The sequence below is a fragment of the Myotis daubentonii genome, chromosome 8, assembly GCF_963259705.1.
Source record: "Myotis daubentonii chromosome 8, mMyoDau2.1, whole genome shotgun sequence".
Taxonomy (NCBI): domain Eukaryota; kingdom Metazoa; phylum Chordata; class Mammalia; order Chiroptera; family Vespertilionidae; genus Myotis; species Myotis daubentonii.
In genome coordinates this window covers 35,763,595-35,780,010 of record NC_081847.1, presented here as the reverse complement: position 1 = coordinate 35,780,010, position 16,416 = coordinate 35,763,595, and the positions used below count along the sequence as shown (strand labels likewise).

Here is a 16,416-nt window from a genome sequence, read left to right as displayed (position 1 = left end):
ATGAAGGTAAAGCAAAAGAAGATAAGAGGGACATATTTACTAGCCAGATATTTAGGCTTTGTGAGTTAAGGGGCATAATTGAGGATATTAGGTGGATATGCATATACAAGATAGGAAAACAAGTTTCCAAATATTATCTTGACAAAAGTCAAAATATAAAAACAATTGAGTACAGTTTTTTGGTAATATCAGGCTAATGAAAAGAATGGAATTTGGGCCATAACCGGTTTGGCTCAGTGGATAGAGCGTCGGCCTGCGGACTGAAAGGTCCCAGGTTCGATTCCGGTCAAGGGCATGTACCTTGGTTGCGGCCACATCCCCAGTGGGAGGTGTGCAGGAGGCAGCTGATCAATGTTTCTCTCTCATCGATGTTTCTAACTCTCTATCTCTCTCTCTCCCTTCCTCTCTGTAAAAAATCAATAGAATATATTTAAAAAAAAAAAAAAGAATGGAATTTGGAAAGGGAGTGGATTAAGGAAAACAACTTAACTGGGATTCAAAGATAGTGTTCCCTATTACCAATCAATTACAAATGTTCATTTGTAAAACCAATTCTCTTAAAATTATTAATAATTTATTTTAATATTTATTGTTGAAAGTATTACATATGTCCCCCTTTATCCCCTATTGGCCCCCTCCAGCCTGCCCCTGCCCCCACCCCCACCCCCACCACCTTATTGTCTGTGTCCATGGATTATGCATACATGCACACAATGTCTCTTTAAGGCTGTATAAAACCATGTGGTGGGCTAGATTTGGGTTACAGGTATTTAAACTATGCCTGATCTAGAGCACACTGATATCTGACTATAGTCTTTCACTGCCTTTAAGCTATCCATAACTCTGCAAATTATAGAGAACTGATAGCAATGCAAAATAATTATTGTCTATGGACTTGCATAAAATTATGTCCAGTAGAGATTCAATTAACTTTTCTTGCCCACTGTAGACAAAGTCAATTATACCTCTGTTTGCCCATTCATATCAATAATACTGATTTTAAATGTATCTATTCTTTGGGTTCTCCCCTGAACTGGTTCTAACACCTTACTGATTCATTAATAATGAATTAAATAAAATCTTTGACATGGATTCATTTTTTCTCTGTGAGTCATAATGAAGTGATATCTGTTTTTTAAAATTATTATTTAATAGGAAGAAATAATAACTTTACAGTGGGAAAGCATGACATAGTCTTTACCAAGTGACCAAAGTCAATATCACCAATTATGAGACCAATTAACACCCATGTCTCCTGACAGAAGTTATATCTTAGCTGCTATTTACTGCCTAAATGCATAACATGATTCTCATCCTGAGGAAGTGTCAGAAAGATCCACATTGAGGTACATCTATAAATTAGCCATCTCGTACTCTTTAACAATGTCAAGATCATAAAAGACTGAGAAGTTATTCTAGATTAAGTAGACTGAAGGGTCTTGGGTTTGAGTCCCTGTCAAGGGCACATACATGGGTTGCAGGTTCGATCCCCAGCTCCGGTAGGGGAGCATGCAGGAGGCAACAGATTGATGTGTCTCTCTCATGTTGATGTTTCTCTCTCTCTACCCCCTTCCTCTCTCTCTAAAAAAATCAATGGAAAATATGTCCTCAGGTGAGAATTAACAAGAAAGAAGACATGACAAATAAATGCAAGATGTGATCCAAAAACTAAAAAAAAGGTTTTCTTTTGCTGTAAATATTATTAGTGGAATATTTGATGAAACATGATAAGGTCTATAGTAATAGTGTTTTATCAATGTTAATTTCTTAATTTGATAATTATACTAAAGCGATTCAATGTATCATGTCTGTAGCTCATTCTCAAACATTTCTGAGGAAAAAAAATAAATCTAAGGACAAAGAGAATAATAATCCAAATTATAAAATATTAACATCTGGGGAGTATGAGTGAAGGGTACAGAAAAAATTTTCTTGTACCATTCTGTAACTTTTCTGTGAGCATGAAATTATTTCAAAATAAAGATTTTTTTAAAAGGGCATATTACATATAAATCTCAAAAGCTATGTTTCATGGAACAGTAATTCCAGAAGAATTGAGCTATACAAAACTGGGGATACAATGCTTTCCCACATGCTCTCCTGTCCTTAGGGCAGCGATTTTCAACCAGTGTGCTGCAGGAATTTTTAAAACATGCAGTACACCTGACTATTTAGTCAGGGGCACTGATCTCTGTCCCTTAGATTGTCAAATAAAAAAATAACCATAGCCAATTGTGGGGAGCCGCTATAGGGTTAAACCTCGGACTGACCTGTTGGCAAAGTCACAAACAAGTCCCAGCTTAGAGGGCACAGTCCTCTTAAGCATAATTAGGCTTGACCTTATGACGCTCCCTCGCTGACTCCGTCCACACCTTTGGGAACCCCTGGACACCCGGGGCTGGACCCCGGCAGCCAATATAACAATAGCTGTCTGTTGTGAATGAACCAAAATTATACCTATTTTCTTGGTTAGATCATCAAAAATTATATTTGTGGTGTGCTGCAGAATTTTAGTAATTAGTTTGTGTGTGTCATGAAATGATAATTACTGCCTTAGGGTTAAGAGTCTGAGCTGCAAGGGCCTCTCTTTTGTCTGATAGCCTCCTCACAGATAACACATTCTTCACACTCTGGCCACAACCCAAAGATTTAGTTACTTCTGCTAAGACCCCAGCCTCCATACCACCTTTATACCTCTGGTCCATTCACAGGAGCTCCTGTGTGTTATTAGCAGAATCTGCATACAGACCACAACTCAAGGCTTTTGTAATTCTCATCAAGTGTAAGACTCGCCTGCAGACTGCACTCACATTTTTCTAGCAGCCCACAATAAAGATATGAAAATGTGCAAGCTGCCCAAATTTAGATCACAGAACAGGAATCAGTAGCAGATCTTGAGGAAATGTTAAGATAAATAATTACATTCAGTAATTATCTCATAAAAATTACCTTGAGGAATGGAATCACAAAAGGACGAAGAGGAAAGTTTGTAGCTTCTTGGAGCTTACAATGGAATTCTTCAATTGTTACTGTTGAGTTCTGAAAAGAGAAATAAATAACCTTGTTCAACCTCTAAAAGAAGACACTGTCCTCATATAAATCCTTTTAAAATCACAAAGTATAATTTTAAGAGTACTATTGTGATCTCAGATCCTTCTCAAAGATTAACCAAATTATTTCCTTTATAAAAGAAGTTCAGCCTCCTTGACTGTCCTTTCTTTACTAGCCCAAATCTAAATTCCCCTCTAAGGTCAGCAGTCTGGGTTGCAGAATAGGCACTCAGGTCCTCGGTACTCATGGCAAGTCACCTCAGGTACAGAAACCAAACTTACAATGTTTCCAGTTAAACAGATTCTGATCAGCCTATGATGTCAACTCAAAAGACTCAACCCAGTGCCTCATTCCTTCAGAAATTGGTTTCTTCATAGGTTCTGCCTATCTCCTAGCATTAGTTCCCCAAATCTTTTAAATTCAAAGTTTTTTATTTTAATTAAATCTTTATTGTTCAGATTACTACAGTTGTTCCTCCCCCCCCCCCCATAGCTTCCCTCCACCCGGTTCCCACCCACTGTCTTCATCCATAGGTGTACGATTTTTGTCCAGTCTCTTCCCGCACCCCCCACACCCCTTTTCCCCCCAAGAACAGTCACTCCACTCCCTTTCTATGTCCCTGATTCTATTATATTCACCAGTTTATTCTGTTCATCAGATTATTCATTTGCTTGATTTTTAGATTCACTTATTGATAGATGTGTATTTGTGTTCATAATTTGTATCTTTACCTTTTTCTTCTTCTTCCTCTTCTTAAAGGATACCTTTCAGCATTTCATATAATATTGGTTTGGTGGTGATGAACTCCTTTAGCTTTTCCTTATCTGTGAAGCTCTTTTTCTGACCTTCAATTGTGAATGATAGTTTTGCTGGGTAAAGTAATCTTGGTTGTAGGTTCTTGCTATATATCACTTTGAATATTTCCTGCCACTCCCTTCTGGCCTGCAAAGTTTCTGTTGAGAAATCAGCTGACAGTCGTATGGGTACTCCCTTGTAGGTAACTGTTTTTCTCTTGCTGCTTTTAAGATTCTCTCTTTGTCTTTTGCTCTTGGCATTTTAATTATGATGTGTCTTGGTGTGGTCCTCTTTGGATTCCATTTGTTTGGGGTTCTCTGTACTTCCTGGACTTGTAAGTCTATTTTTTTCACCAGGTAGGGGAAGTTTTCTGTCATTATTTCTTCAAATAGGTTTTCAATATCCTGCTCACTCTCTTCTTCTGGCACTCCCATAATTCTGATGTTGGTACGCTTGAAGTTGTCCCAGAGGCTCCTTACACTATCTTCATATTTTTGGATTTTTTTTTCTTTTTGTTTTTCCGGTTGGTGTTTTTTGCTTCTTCGTATTTTAAATCTTTGACTTGATTCTTGCGATCCTCTAGTCTGCTGTTGGAACTCTGCATAATATTGTTTATTTCAGTCAGTGTATGCTTAATTTCTAGTTGGTCTTTTTATATAACCTCGAGGGTCTCACTAGACTTATTAAGGGTCTCACTAATTTTATTGGTGGTTTCTAGAGTATTCTTGAAAAACCTTAAAAGTGTGGTTTTGAACTCTATATCCAGTAGTTTGCTTTCCTCCATTTCTGTCATTTGTGACCTGTTTCTTTGTCTCCGCATTTTGGCTGCTTACCTGTGTTGATAGAGTGGCTTTCTGTGCTAGGTGTCCTATAGGGCCCAGTGGCTCAGCCTCCCCAATTACCTGAGGTGGACACTCTTGGTGCACCCCTTTGTGGGCTTTGTGCACAGTTTTGTTGTAGTTAAGCCTTAATTGTTGTAGGTTATCACTGGGAGGAATTGACCTCCAGGCCAATTGGCTGTGAGAATCAGCTGTGTCTGCACTGGGAGAACTTCTGTGCTGGAGACACCCTTCTGGGGCAAGACTTGCTTCAGTGGGGCTTTGGTGCTCACTGGGTCTGCCCCCTGAGTGTGTCCCTTATGGATCTGAGGAGTTGTAATCTGGATGGTCCCACTCTGACCACTGGGTACACTGGCTCTTGGATCTCTAAGGAGGTGCTAATTTAGCCTCTGCCTGAGGCTACCCTGCAGGAGCTATGGAGAGATCTGCAGATTCCTCTTCTTTGTTTGGGGTTTGGAGGTGCCCAGCTGAGGCCCAGGGAGAGATCTGCAGATTCCTCTTCTTTGTTTGGGGTTTGGAGGGGCCCAGCTGAGGCCCAGCTGTGAAGCAATGCAAGCTGCTGTAGGGCCTTGGGCCTTCTTTTGGAAGTTCTTGGTCTCCCTGACCCAGCTGCAGTTTGTTAGGTAATTTTCAGGTTGCAATGGGCCAGGCCTTTCATATGCAAAAGCCTCTGCACACAGCTTGGGTGGGGTGGGGTCTCAGGGGATCAACAGGGCGGAGCAAGCAGCTATGGCTGCTCCTCAGTCCTACGGTAAGAGGCCCCGCTTCTCGGTGTCCCGGTAATCGCTGCAAGCACCTCTGAGAGAAAGCTGCCCTCGAGTTCCAACCGCTGCCAGACAGTCCAGTTTCTCCCTTTATGAGTCTGGGTCCCCAGAGATTTGCACAGAACTTGAGTTCAGAGCAGTTGGGAGCTTGAGACTCCCTCCCGATTGAAAAAGACAGCCGCGTCCTCAGTTGCCAGTCCTTTACACGTGCGCCTCCATACCTCTGCACTTTACTTCCACACCTCCTCTGAGTGTCAGTGTGCTTTTCTCTTTCCTTCTAGTTGTAGAATTTCCACTCAGCCAGCCTTCCTGTTGTTCTGGATGATGTTCATTTTGTCTTTTAGTTGTATTTTTAAGTGGTTGTGAGAGGCAGCAATTTTCGGTGTTTACCTATGTCGCCATCTTGGTTTTTCCTCCTAAATTCAAAGTTTTTAAAAAAACCAAACATGTGCCTTCTGCATTGAAGAGTTGTTTTCAAATCAGAGGACCTCCAAACAGGCAGACTCTCATTGGTAGATTAGTATTCCCAGGAAAGCTATTAGCATTTCTTCTGTATTTTTTCAAAAGTCTGACTTAAAACTAGTATGCTCAGCTCCTCTGTGAAAGGGAATATATAAATAAAACTATTTTCTTTGAAGTTCACTAAATACTTTTATTTCAACTCCCCAAAACATAATACAATAACAAAACAAGTTTAAAAACAAGCAAAAACAAGAACTTGGCATTAATCTGAATTCTTGCTCCCCTGAAATAATAATTACCACTTCTGGGACTTTTACAAAATCATCAAGTGTTCAAAAATCTAACATGTACCATACAAATTATTCATCAGTGTCACATTACTTAATAAGAAATAGAAAACAATAAGAAACTGAACTAAAAATTATAATCATACCTCACAGAACACTTAAGGGGGGGGGGGCAGGACAAATTTGTATGAATTAATGAGAAAGGTGTCTGTAATTTACTGTTATGTGAAAAAACTCAGAAACAGAATAGTATGTTTCCAAAAATCCATTTATGAAAATAAAATACACACACACACACACACACACACACAGTATTTTAACTATCTGGAAGGACAATTACAACAGCAATTATTCTGAATGTGAAATTATGTTGGATTTTCCAAATATAACATATCAATATTCAGTAAAAATAAATTCCCTTAAGAGAAAAAGAGTATATCAAATTTAAGCATGTTAAATAAAAATATTTGAACAGTTTACTTCATTTCCTACTAAAGGTTTTTTTAAAACTTTTAGCACTTGTTTTAAATACTTGCATTTTCATAATGCAACCAAAGGTACTAGTAATCAGGAATAAAAAGAGAATGATAGTCTGTCCCTACTACAGTGAATGTAATCAGGCCTCAAAAAGTGAAAATAAGTAAATCTATGGAAAAGACTATGAATGACTGTAAGTTTTCTTGTAGATAGATAAAGGAGGAACTGTGTGGTTCAGAGAAATAGACTTAGGCCAGTGAAATGGACTCAGGGGTATTAGTACTGGAGATGCAAGGCAATCCTTTGAGAGAGATGAGCCACTGTTTTTTTATCCTTTCTTCTCATTCAATTATCCTATACTAGAGGCCCTATGCATGAAATTCGTTTAAGGGGGTCAGCCCCCACTGCCGTGGCTGCCTCGGCCCCTCCCCCACCCCCCACTGCCGCAGTGGCTGCCTCTGCTTTGGCCCCACCCGTGATGATGGCCGTCTCTGCCTTGGCCCCTGCCCGCCATGGCGGCTGCCTCTGCTTCAGCCCCCACTGGCACGGCTTCATCCAGAAGGATGTCTGGTCTAATTAGCATATTATTCTTTTATTATTATCTATACTAATAAAAGGGTAATATGCTAATTAGACCGGCCAGCCCTCCAGACAAAGCCACAGTGGCAAGGGCTGAGGCAAAGGCAGTTAGGGGAGACCAGGCCGGCAGGGGAGGGTGGTTAGGGGCAATCAGGCAGGCAGGGGAGCAGTTAGGGGCATCAGGCAGGCAGGTAGAGTGGTTAGGGATAATCAGGCAGGTGAGCAGTTAGGAGCCAGCAGTCCCGGATTGCGAGAGGGATGTCTGACTGCCAGTTTAGGCCCAATCCCGCAGGGGTCAGGCCTAAACTGGCAGTTGGACATCCCTCAAGGGGTCCTGGATTGGAGAGGGTGCACTGGGCCTCTAGTAGAAAATAAAAGGCTAACATGAAAATTGACCAAATGGGGGAATGACCAGTTGCTATGATGCACACTGACCACCAGGGGGCAGATGCTCAACACAGGAGCTGCTCCCTGGTGGTGAGTGCACTCCCACAGGGGAAGTGCTGCTCAGCAAGAAGCCAGACTCATGGCTGGCAAGCACAGCAGTGGTGGCAGGAGCCTCTCCTGCCTCTGTGGCAGCGCTAAGGTAGTCAGACATCCCCCGAGGGCTCCCGGACTGCAAGAGGGTGTAGGCTAGGCTGAGGGACCCCCCCCCAAGTGCATGAATTTCGTGCATTGGGCCTCTGGTTTAATAAATAAAAGCATAGTGTTTTCCCCTCTAACACATCATCTAGTGCAGCAATTTTCAACCTTTTGCATCTCATGGCACACATAAATTAATTACTAAAATTCTGTAGCACACCAAAAATGTATTTTTTGCCAATCTGATAAAACAAAGTATAATTTTGATTTATTCATACTGAACAGCTATTGTTGTCTTGGCTGTTGTCATTTTTTTATTTCTTATTTTTAAAAATATATATTTTATTGATTTTTTACAGAGAGGAAGGGAGAGGGATAGAGTCAGAAACATCGATAAGAGAGAAACATCAATCAGCTGCCTCCTGCACACCTCCTACTGGGACCCTTCAGTCCGCTCTATCCACTGAGCCAAACCGGTTAGGGCTGTTGTCATTTTTTTAATTTGACAATCTAAAGGGACAAGAGGTCAGTGACCCCGACTAAATAGTCAGGTACTGCATGTTTTAAAAATTTTTGTGGCACAATTGAAAATTGCTGGTCTAGTAGAAAAACATGTAAGTAAGCTATTCATTACATTATGACTGAAGTACCCGACGACACTGCTGGTACATAGACAAGGAAGGATTACAGACATGTCATCTGAAGAAGTGAAGCTGCAACCTTGGGAAAATGCTTGTAACAAAGAGAATGTAAAAAGGCACAATGTGAGGGGATCTGGTCTACGGATTGCAAGGGCAACACCTATACTAGTCATAGAAGACAATGGGTATAGATAGATGACCAAACAAAATTTTTTATTCTTTTAAAATTGAGATGATAATAATAATCACAGAAGTTGTGAAAATAGAATAGATAGGTAGGTTCCTATGCATCCTGCATCCAGGGTCCCCCAATGGTTATACTTTATATAGCTAAAGTGCAATATTAAAACTCGGGAACTAACATTGGTAAAATGTGTATAGTTCCAGGCCATTTTATTGCATTCTTGTAATCACAACTGCAATCAGAATACCAAAGTGTATAAACCTTATCTACCTTGATCCTCTTGGGTTTATAATATAATCGTCTTAAATATTTCCCTCATATGTACTGACAACCATATTAGACAATGCTATAATTTTTGCTTCAACCACAATATATAATTTAGAAAACTCAAGAGGAGAAGGAAAAAGTCTATTGCGTTCCTTTATATCTCTATTCTTTCCATTTCCATTTTTCTTTCATCCATCATGATGTTTCAAGATTCCATCTCTTACAGCAGGGGTGGTGAGGTGCCAGGCTGCTCTAAGGGCCCCACCTCCTCCACTGGGACTCTTTGATGGGTAGTTAGTTACCCAGCTGGACACTTGGTGTAGGGACCAAGTGAAGTGGATACAGGGTCCCTCTTGTACCAAATGGTGAGTTTTAAAAAATTTACCTGATATAATTTTTTTTTTTTTACTTTTTGATTTGGATATGTTAGTGTAGTGGGTAAGACAGCAGGCTTTGATGTTAGAGCTCTGAGTTCAAATCCTGGCTGGACCGCTGGCTAGCAGTGTGGTTCTGAGGGACATATTCACCAGAGTCTTTAAGATGGAATGAAAACTCTTCTATGGGGTCCTGTAGAGTGTGTAAGGCTTGGCTGTCAGGAGCAGAGCAGTGACTCTTAATGTGCAGCCTGTCTCTGGTTAGATTGTAAATGTTGGAATCAGAAACATTTTACCTGTCCCACTTCTGGGCAGGTTCACCTTAAAAGCATTCTTCCAAACCAGTGTCCAGCTAAAGAGCTCCAGTCAAGGGCATGTACCTGGGTTACAGGCTCAATACCTGGCCCCATTCTAACCACTGAACCAGGAAATGGGCTTTCACCAGACAATGAATCTACCAGTGACCCTTTGGTATGCAGGCTGAAGCTCTAACCACTGAAACATACGGCCCAGGTCTATATCTTCTATTTTTTCATGGAGACCTCTTTCCCCCTCATTTGTGTTGTTAATTGCTAATTGAAGCATTTTTATGATGGCTGCTTTAAAATCCTTGCCATATAATTCCAACATCTGTGTCAGCTTAGTTGTTGTCCACTGGTTATCTTTTTTCGTTTCAGTATGGATGGTCCTGGTAACTGAACATGTGATTTTCTATTGTATCTTGGAGGTTACTAGCTTATTCCAACCATACTCTAGGATATATGATGAAAACATAAAACCTAGGAAACTCACTGCTATGTACTTCCTTGGGTCCCAAGGTCATCAGTCTTTGGCCTTTGCTCCATCTTTCAGTCTCATTTTTGTTCTATACATAAAGTCTAAGATTTTTTCCTGTAAGGAGGAATAGGAAGTATACCTTTCTATTGTGCCTCTGAATCAGACTTGAAATTTAATAACTACATAATATTCCATTAATCTGATATATTGTAACTTAGGCTTTAAGAAAACATTTAGCTGGTTTAAATTTTAGTCATCATAAATAATGTTGAACAGATTATCTTAGTGCAGATTATTATTTTGTTAGGATGAATTTCAAGGAGAGAAACTGGTCAGTCAAAGGAACTGCCTAGCTTAAAGTATCTGGGACATTGCCAACCTCCAGAAATGTGTATTCTCCAAGTAAGTAGGTGGAATACAGAACATTTTCCTTTACCTTGCAGTGAAAAATGCCCATGTTTGCTCCTTGGTATAGTTAGGGACTACTACCATTTTACCTTACACACCAGAAACATAAGTAAACTAAACTCCAGATACCTAATTGCATGGCCTTTTCTGACTTAGCTAATGAAGTCTCCTCCACATGGAACAACTATTCCATTCACATATGCCTGCTAATATTTTTATTATTGTTTTCTTAAATAAAAGACTTATAAGGCTTTCTTAAATAGAGAAACATAACAATCTAAAGATGTCCATTATCCTCCAAATTAGAACACATTTTTGACAAGCTGGTAGCAAAACTAAAAGAAAAAGAACTAAGTGATAATTTCTTTTTTTTTTAAAATATATTTTATTGATTTTTTACAGAGAGGAAGGGAGAGAGATAGAGAGTTAGAAACATCGATGAGAGAGAAACATCGATCAGCTGCCTCTTGCACATCTCCTACTGGGGATGTGCCCGCAACCCAGGTACATGCCCTTGACCGGAATCGAACCTGGGACCTTTCAGTCCGCAGGCCGACGCTCTATCCACTGAGCCAAACCGGTTTCGGCCTAAGTGGTAATTTCAAATGCAACACACATAAGGTAATTATTTAATCTACGAATAATGGCAGTTTTATTTCTCTTACTCCAATCCTTGTATCTTATTTGCTAGGCTAGAATGTTCAGGATTACTAAATAGAGAAAGCATCCTTATCTGGCTCCTAATATCAGAAGGAAAGCACTCAAAATTTCACCATAAAACATGAGATTTGCTTATAGGTGTTATATATATATATATATATATATATATATATATGTATATATATATATATATATATATATATATATATATATATATATATAAAATCAGTCATCAGTTTAAAGAAGTTCCTGCTACAACTGATTTGCTGAGTGTTTTTTAAATAATAAATGGGTATTACAAACCTTTTTCCTGCACCTTCCCCAAATATATAGTATTAATACCAACTGCTATAGACTGAATGTTTGTGACCCTTCAAAATTCATACGGTTAAAACCTAATCCCCAATGTGTTGGTATTTGGAGGTGGGACCTTTGGGAGGTCATTCGTGTCATTATAAAAGAGAAGCCCTAAGAACTCTTTTGCCCCTACTGTAAAAGGACACAGTGAGAAGACAGCCATCTATGAACCAGGAAATGGTCTCTCACCAGACGCTGAATCTGCCAGAACCTTGATCATGGACTTACCTGCCTCCAGAATTGTGAGAGATAAGTGTTGTTTCTAAATCACTCAGTGTACAGAATTCTATAACAGACTAAGACACTGAGTTTAATGAAAACACCAGTATGTTAGAGTATAAATTGGTATAACATTTGAGAAAAACATTTGACCTTATATACTAAATTTGTATATATGCATTCCCTACGAAATTCTAATTCCATTGTCTGGTGCAATGCTCACGGCAACATTATTTGTAATAGCCCCTATACAAAAAAGCGTTAACATAGCAGATCCAAAACGAGTAACCTTAGAAAAGCCTGCAAGATTGAGCCATTGGCTGCTATCTACAAACTTGGCTGATAAACAGTTTCCTACACTGATATAAAACTTTCCCTAACCAAAAAGGTGGAAGCACTTCAAGTGTCTTGTAACAGATAAATGAATAAACAAATTGTGGTATATACACACAATGGAATATCATTTAGCCTTTTATAAAAAGGTAGAAAATTCTGACACAAGCTACAACATAGATGAACCTTGAGGACATTATGCAAAGTGAAATAAGCCAGCCATAAAAAGACAAATACTGTATGATTCCACTTATATGAGGTACCCAGATTAGTCAAGTAGAATGGTGGTTGACAGGAGCTGGGGGTAGGAAGGAATGAGGAATTATTGTTTAATGGCATGGAGTTTCAGTTTTGCAAGATAAGAGGTAGACAGTAATGATAGATATACAGCAATGAATATATTTATACCACTGAATTATACACTTTTAAGGTGATAAATTTTATGTGTATTTTACCACCTCCTAATAATATCAGCTCTTTTTAAAAATGAAAAATAAGTGGACATACAAAAGGCCAAGAGACATATGAAAACATGCTCTAAGTCACTAATCATCTGAGGGATGCAAATCAAAACGACAATGAGGTACCATCTCACACCTGTCAGAATGGCTATCATCAACAAATTAACAAACCACAAGTGTTGGTAAGGATGTAGAAAAAAAGGAAACCTCATGCACTGCTGGTGGGAATGCAGACTGGTGTAGCCACTGTGAAAAACAGTATGGAGTTTCCTCAAAAAATTAAAAATGGAACTCCCATTTGACCCAGTAATCCCACTTCTAGGAATATATCTCAAGAAATCAGAAACACCAATCAGAAAGGATATATGCACCCATATGTTCATAGCAGCACAATTTACAATAGCTAAGATTTGGAAACAGCCTAAGTGCCCATCAACAGATGAGTGGATTAGAAAACTGTGGTACATCTACACAATGGAATAATACGGTGCTGTTAAAAAGGAACTCTTACATTTGCAACAGCATGGATGGACCTGGAGAGCATTATGCTAAGCGAAATAAGCCAGTTGGAGAAAGACAAATATCACATGATCTCACTCATTTGTAGAATATAATCAACAACATAAACTGATGAACAAAAATAGAGCCAGAGACAGAGAATCATCAGAAGGAAGGCAGGGGAGGGTGGGGTAAGAGATCAACCAAAGGACTTGTATGCATGCATATAAGCTTTACCAATGGACACAGACACTTAGGGGGCTGGAGGGTGTGAGTGGCTGGGGAGAATTGAATATGGGGAAAAGGAGACATATGTAATACTTTAAACAATAAAGAATTTTTTTTTAAAAAGGAAAATAAAAAGTTAACCAAAGCATGGCCATTTAAAAGAGACGATTACTATTTATACTTTCAGAGCTAGAAAAAGATGCATGTTTTGGGGTTTCTTTTGGAGGGAGCAAAAGAATATAAGGTCTGTTATTTTTTCTTTTACTACTGAAATAATCTTTAAGCATAGCCTCTACTTAAAGTAATTTGTTGCTGGAACTGTCATAATATTCTGATGTCTGCTTTGCTTCCAATTTTGTTCAAACTCTTTTTGACATTTAAGGTCAACTTTATTAGTCTAGATCCAGTAAGATTTCTTCCATAGTACTGTAACATTTGACCAATAAACACTTTTATTTTTTCAAAACAAAAAACTTGCCCTAATTGATAAGGGTGGTTCACTGTGCCTGGACTATGTTTGCAATCAAGTTGGTTTATGCTGAACAATGGTCTCCTTCTGGGAGTCTGGAATTTGCTAAGTGCTAGGCAAAGAATGCCTATGTGTCCAGACCACAGTAAAAACCTTGGGCACTGAGTCTCTAATACGCGTCCCTGGGCAGAAACATGGCATACATGTTGCTGAATTTTCATTGCTGGGTAAGAGTGAGTTCTGTGTGACCAATCACAGGAAGCCTGCACATGGATTCCTGCAGATTCCAACTGTGACTTTCTCCCTTATGATCCAGCTGGGTATCCTTATTATGCCTCTGTAATACATCTTAGTTGTAAGCAGGACTCTGTGCTAGGTCCTGGGAATTCTTCCAGTGAAACTCAGTACAAGGGGTATAAAAAGTATAAATTGTGGCATACTCTTACAATAAAACACACAGCAATGAAAATAAACAACCTACAGCTATATTAAACAACAGCGATTGAATCTCAAATGATTAATCATTTACTTCATTTAATTCATGCCTTGTATGAAAGTTGTTTTTACCCATACTTGACTCAGAATCATTTAAGGTAGCAGTTCTTAAACTTTGTATTCTCAGAATCCCTCTAATTTATTTGGGTTCCATCGATCAATTATCAACCCTCTTAGAAATTAAGACAGAATTTGAAAAATGTTATTAATCCATTTAAAATAGCTATATTTTCCCCAAAAAATGTAGCGAGAAGAATGGCACAACTGTTACAGTTTTCAAATCTCTTTTATATCTAGCTTAATAAAAGACAGCTGGGTTCTTCAAGATGCTTCTGCATTTAATCTGTTGCAACATCTTGTATCAAGCAACCTCTAGAAAATTCCATCATACACTCACAAGAGAATAAGAGTGGAAAGGCAAGTAACATCTTAGTATGATTATGAAAATAATTTTTATCTCTTGGAATTTCTAACAGTCTGAGAGAATCCCTGATTACACTCTGAAAAGTGCAACATGAAAGTTTAATACTGTGATTCATCTTTACCACCTATAGAGGGTAACATGCAGGAGCATGGGGTACTTTCACTGGAAATAAATCTTGAAGAATTCAATTTACAAACTTTGGGAACTGGCAGAACTTCCCTTATCGACACTGAGAGTCAAACCCTACCCAGCTGTCACTGTCAGAAAATCACTCCCTTTTACCATGGGGTCACCACACTTAGTCTAGAAAGAAAAATTGTGTGTACCTCAAAAACTCCAAAGAAACTGTATTTTCATGAGGAGCTGTAGAACACTTATTTAATATTATTTGGTACTATTTATTTAAATCATGAAACTTATAATTTTACAAATTATTCTTCTGAAAATTAAACTCGATACTTTTCCTTTTTCTCTGGCTTGGAAATAATGCACTAGGCACCAAATATATTAAGTAGCCTGTCGTTAATTTGGTTGAACCTCAGTGGCTTGTTTAAACTCAGTTTTAAGGCATATTCAAAGTTTCTTAATGGAATTAAATCAACAGCATAAGATTATTAGGTAAACATTATAGATTTGTTTCTTTGATAACCTTTTTTTAAAAATATGTTTTTATTGATTTTAGAGAGAGGAAGAGAGAGGGAGAGAGGGATAGAAGCAACAATGAGAACCATCGATTGGCTGCTTCCTGCATACCTCCTACCGGGGATAGAGCCCACAGCCTATGCATGTGCCCTGACAGGGAATTGAACCGTGACCTCCTGGTTCATTGGTTAATGCTCAACCACTGAGCCACACCGGCCAGGCTTGAAAAACATTTTTATACATGATTGAAATGCACAAATCAACAATTTTACACAAGTTATATTAATAACTAATCTAGTTTGTAGATTTTACCACATTGCTACAGGATTGGGAGTGAGCAGAAATATGTACAACTTCTCTGCTGGCTTCAGTTTTGAGCTATATACTCAGGCAACTGTTGACAGTGATGCTGTACTTACCACCAGTGCTAGAACAAGTGTCCGAACCTTCTCCCCAATCTCAGGTGAGATGTCATTGCCAAACTGTTGTAGAGTGGTGAGAAAGCGTTTTAACTTGCTGAGCTGCCGAGCACCACAGGTGGCTGGCAATTGTTGATTTGTTAGTGCAGATGACGTGGAAGAGGCAGGACCATTGCTGAATCTTTGGGGTGGTGATGGGGCACCATTCAGCGTAGGAGGAGAATGGTTGGTGCCATTGCTTACTAAAAGAAAGTCAAAATGAAAGACTCAATGCAAAACACAAGAATCTTTGATACGTTCTTCTTGTCTGCATTCTCCTTCATTTATTCACTTCAATTTTGTAAAGCATATGGTAAGAGTACACAAGACACTGTTTCTACTCAACAAGATTAAGACATACTGTCAGGTAAAAAAATGGTAACAGAGTAACATAGAAGGTGTTAAAACAGAAGAGTAAAGTGCTACTAGAGCACAGAGAAGGACATCTAACTCTACAGGTGCCATGGGCATGCGTAGGTAGTTTTAAGACTTCCTGCAATAGTACTGGATGAGATAAGTTTGGAAGAATATATTTCCAATGAATGGACACTTGTGTTCATCATTTATGTCACATCTCCTCAATCTTAGGGTCCCAAAGAAGCTAAGGCAGTCTATTAGAATATAGCATGTGAATAAGACACACCAGAAAACAGTCCTTACTGTGAAAAAGTGTTTTTTCTAGGCT

The 16,416-nt window shown here is 38.9% G+C and overlaps 1 protein-coding gene across 1 annotated transcript in view; it reads right to left on the bottom strand.

The window, feature by feature from the left end:
- CBFA2T2 (CBFA2/RUNX1 partner transcriptional co-repressor 2) overlaps positions 1–16,416 on the bottom strand; it is a 152,511-nt gene that overhangs the window by 24,096 nt on the left and 111,999 nt on the right. Inside the window, 2 exon segments of the mRNA XM_059705891.1 lie at positions 2,950–3,039; positions 15,693–15,934. Of these exon segments, the coding sequence (XP_059561874.1) occupies positions 2,950–3,039; positions 15,693–15,934 (332 nt within the window).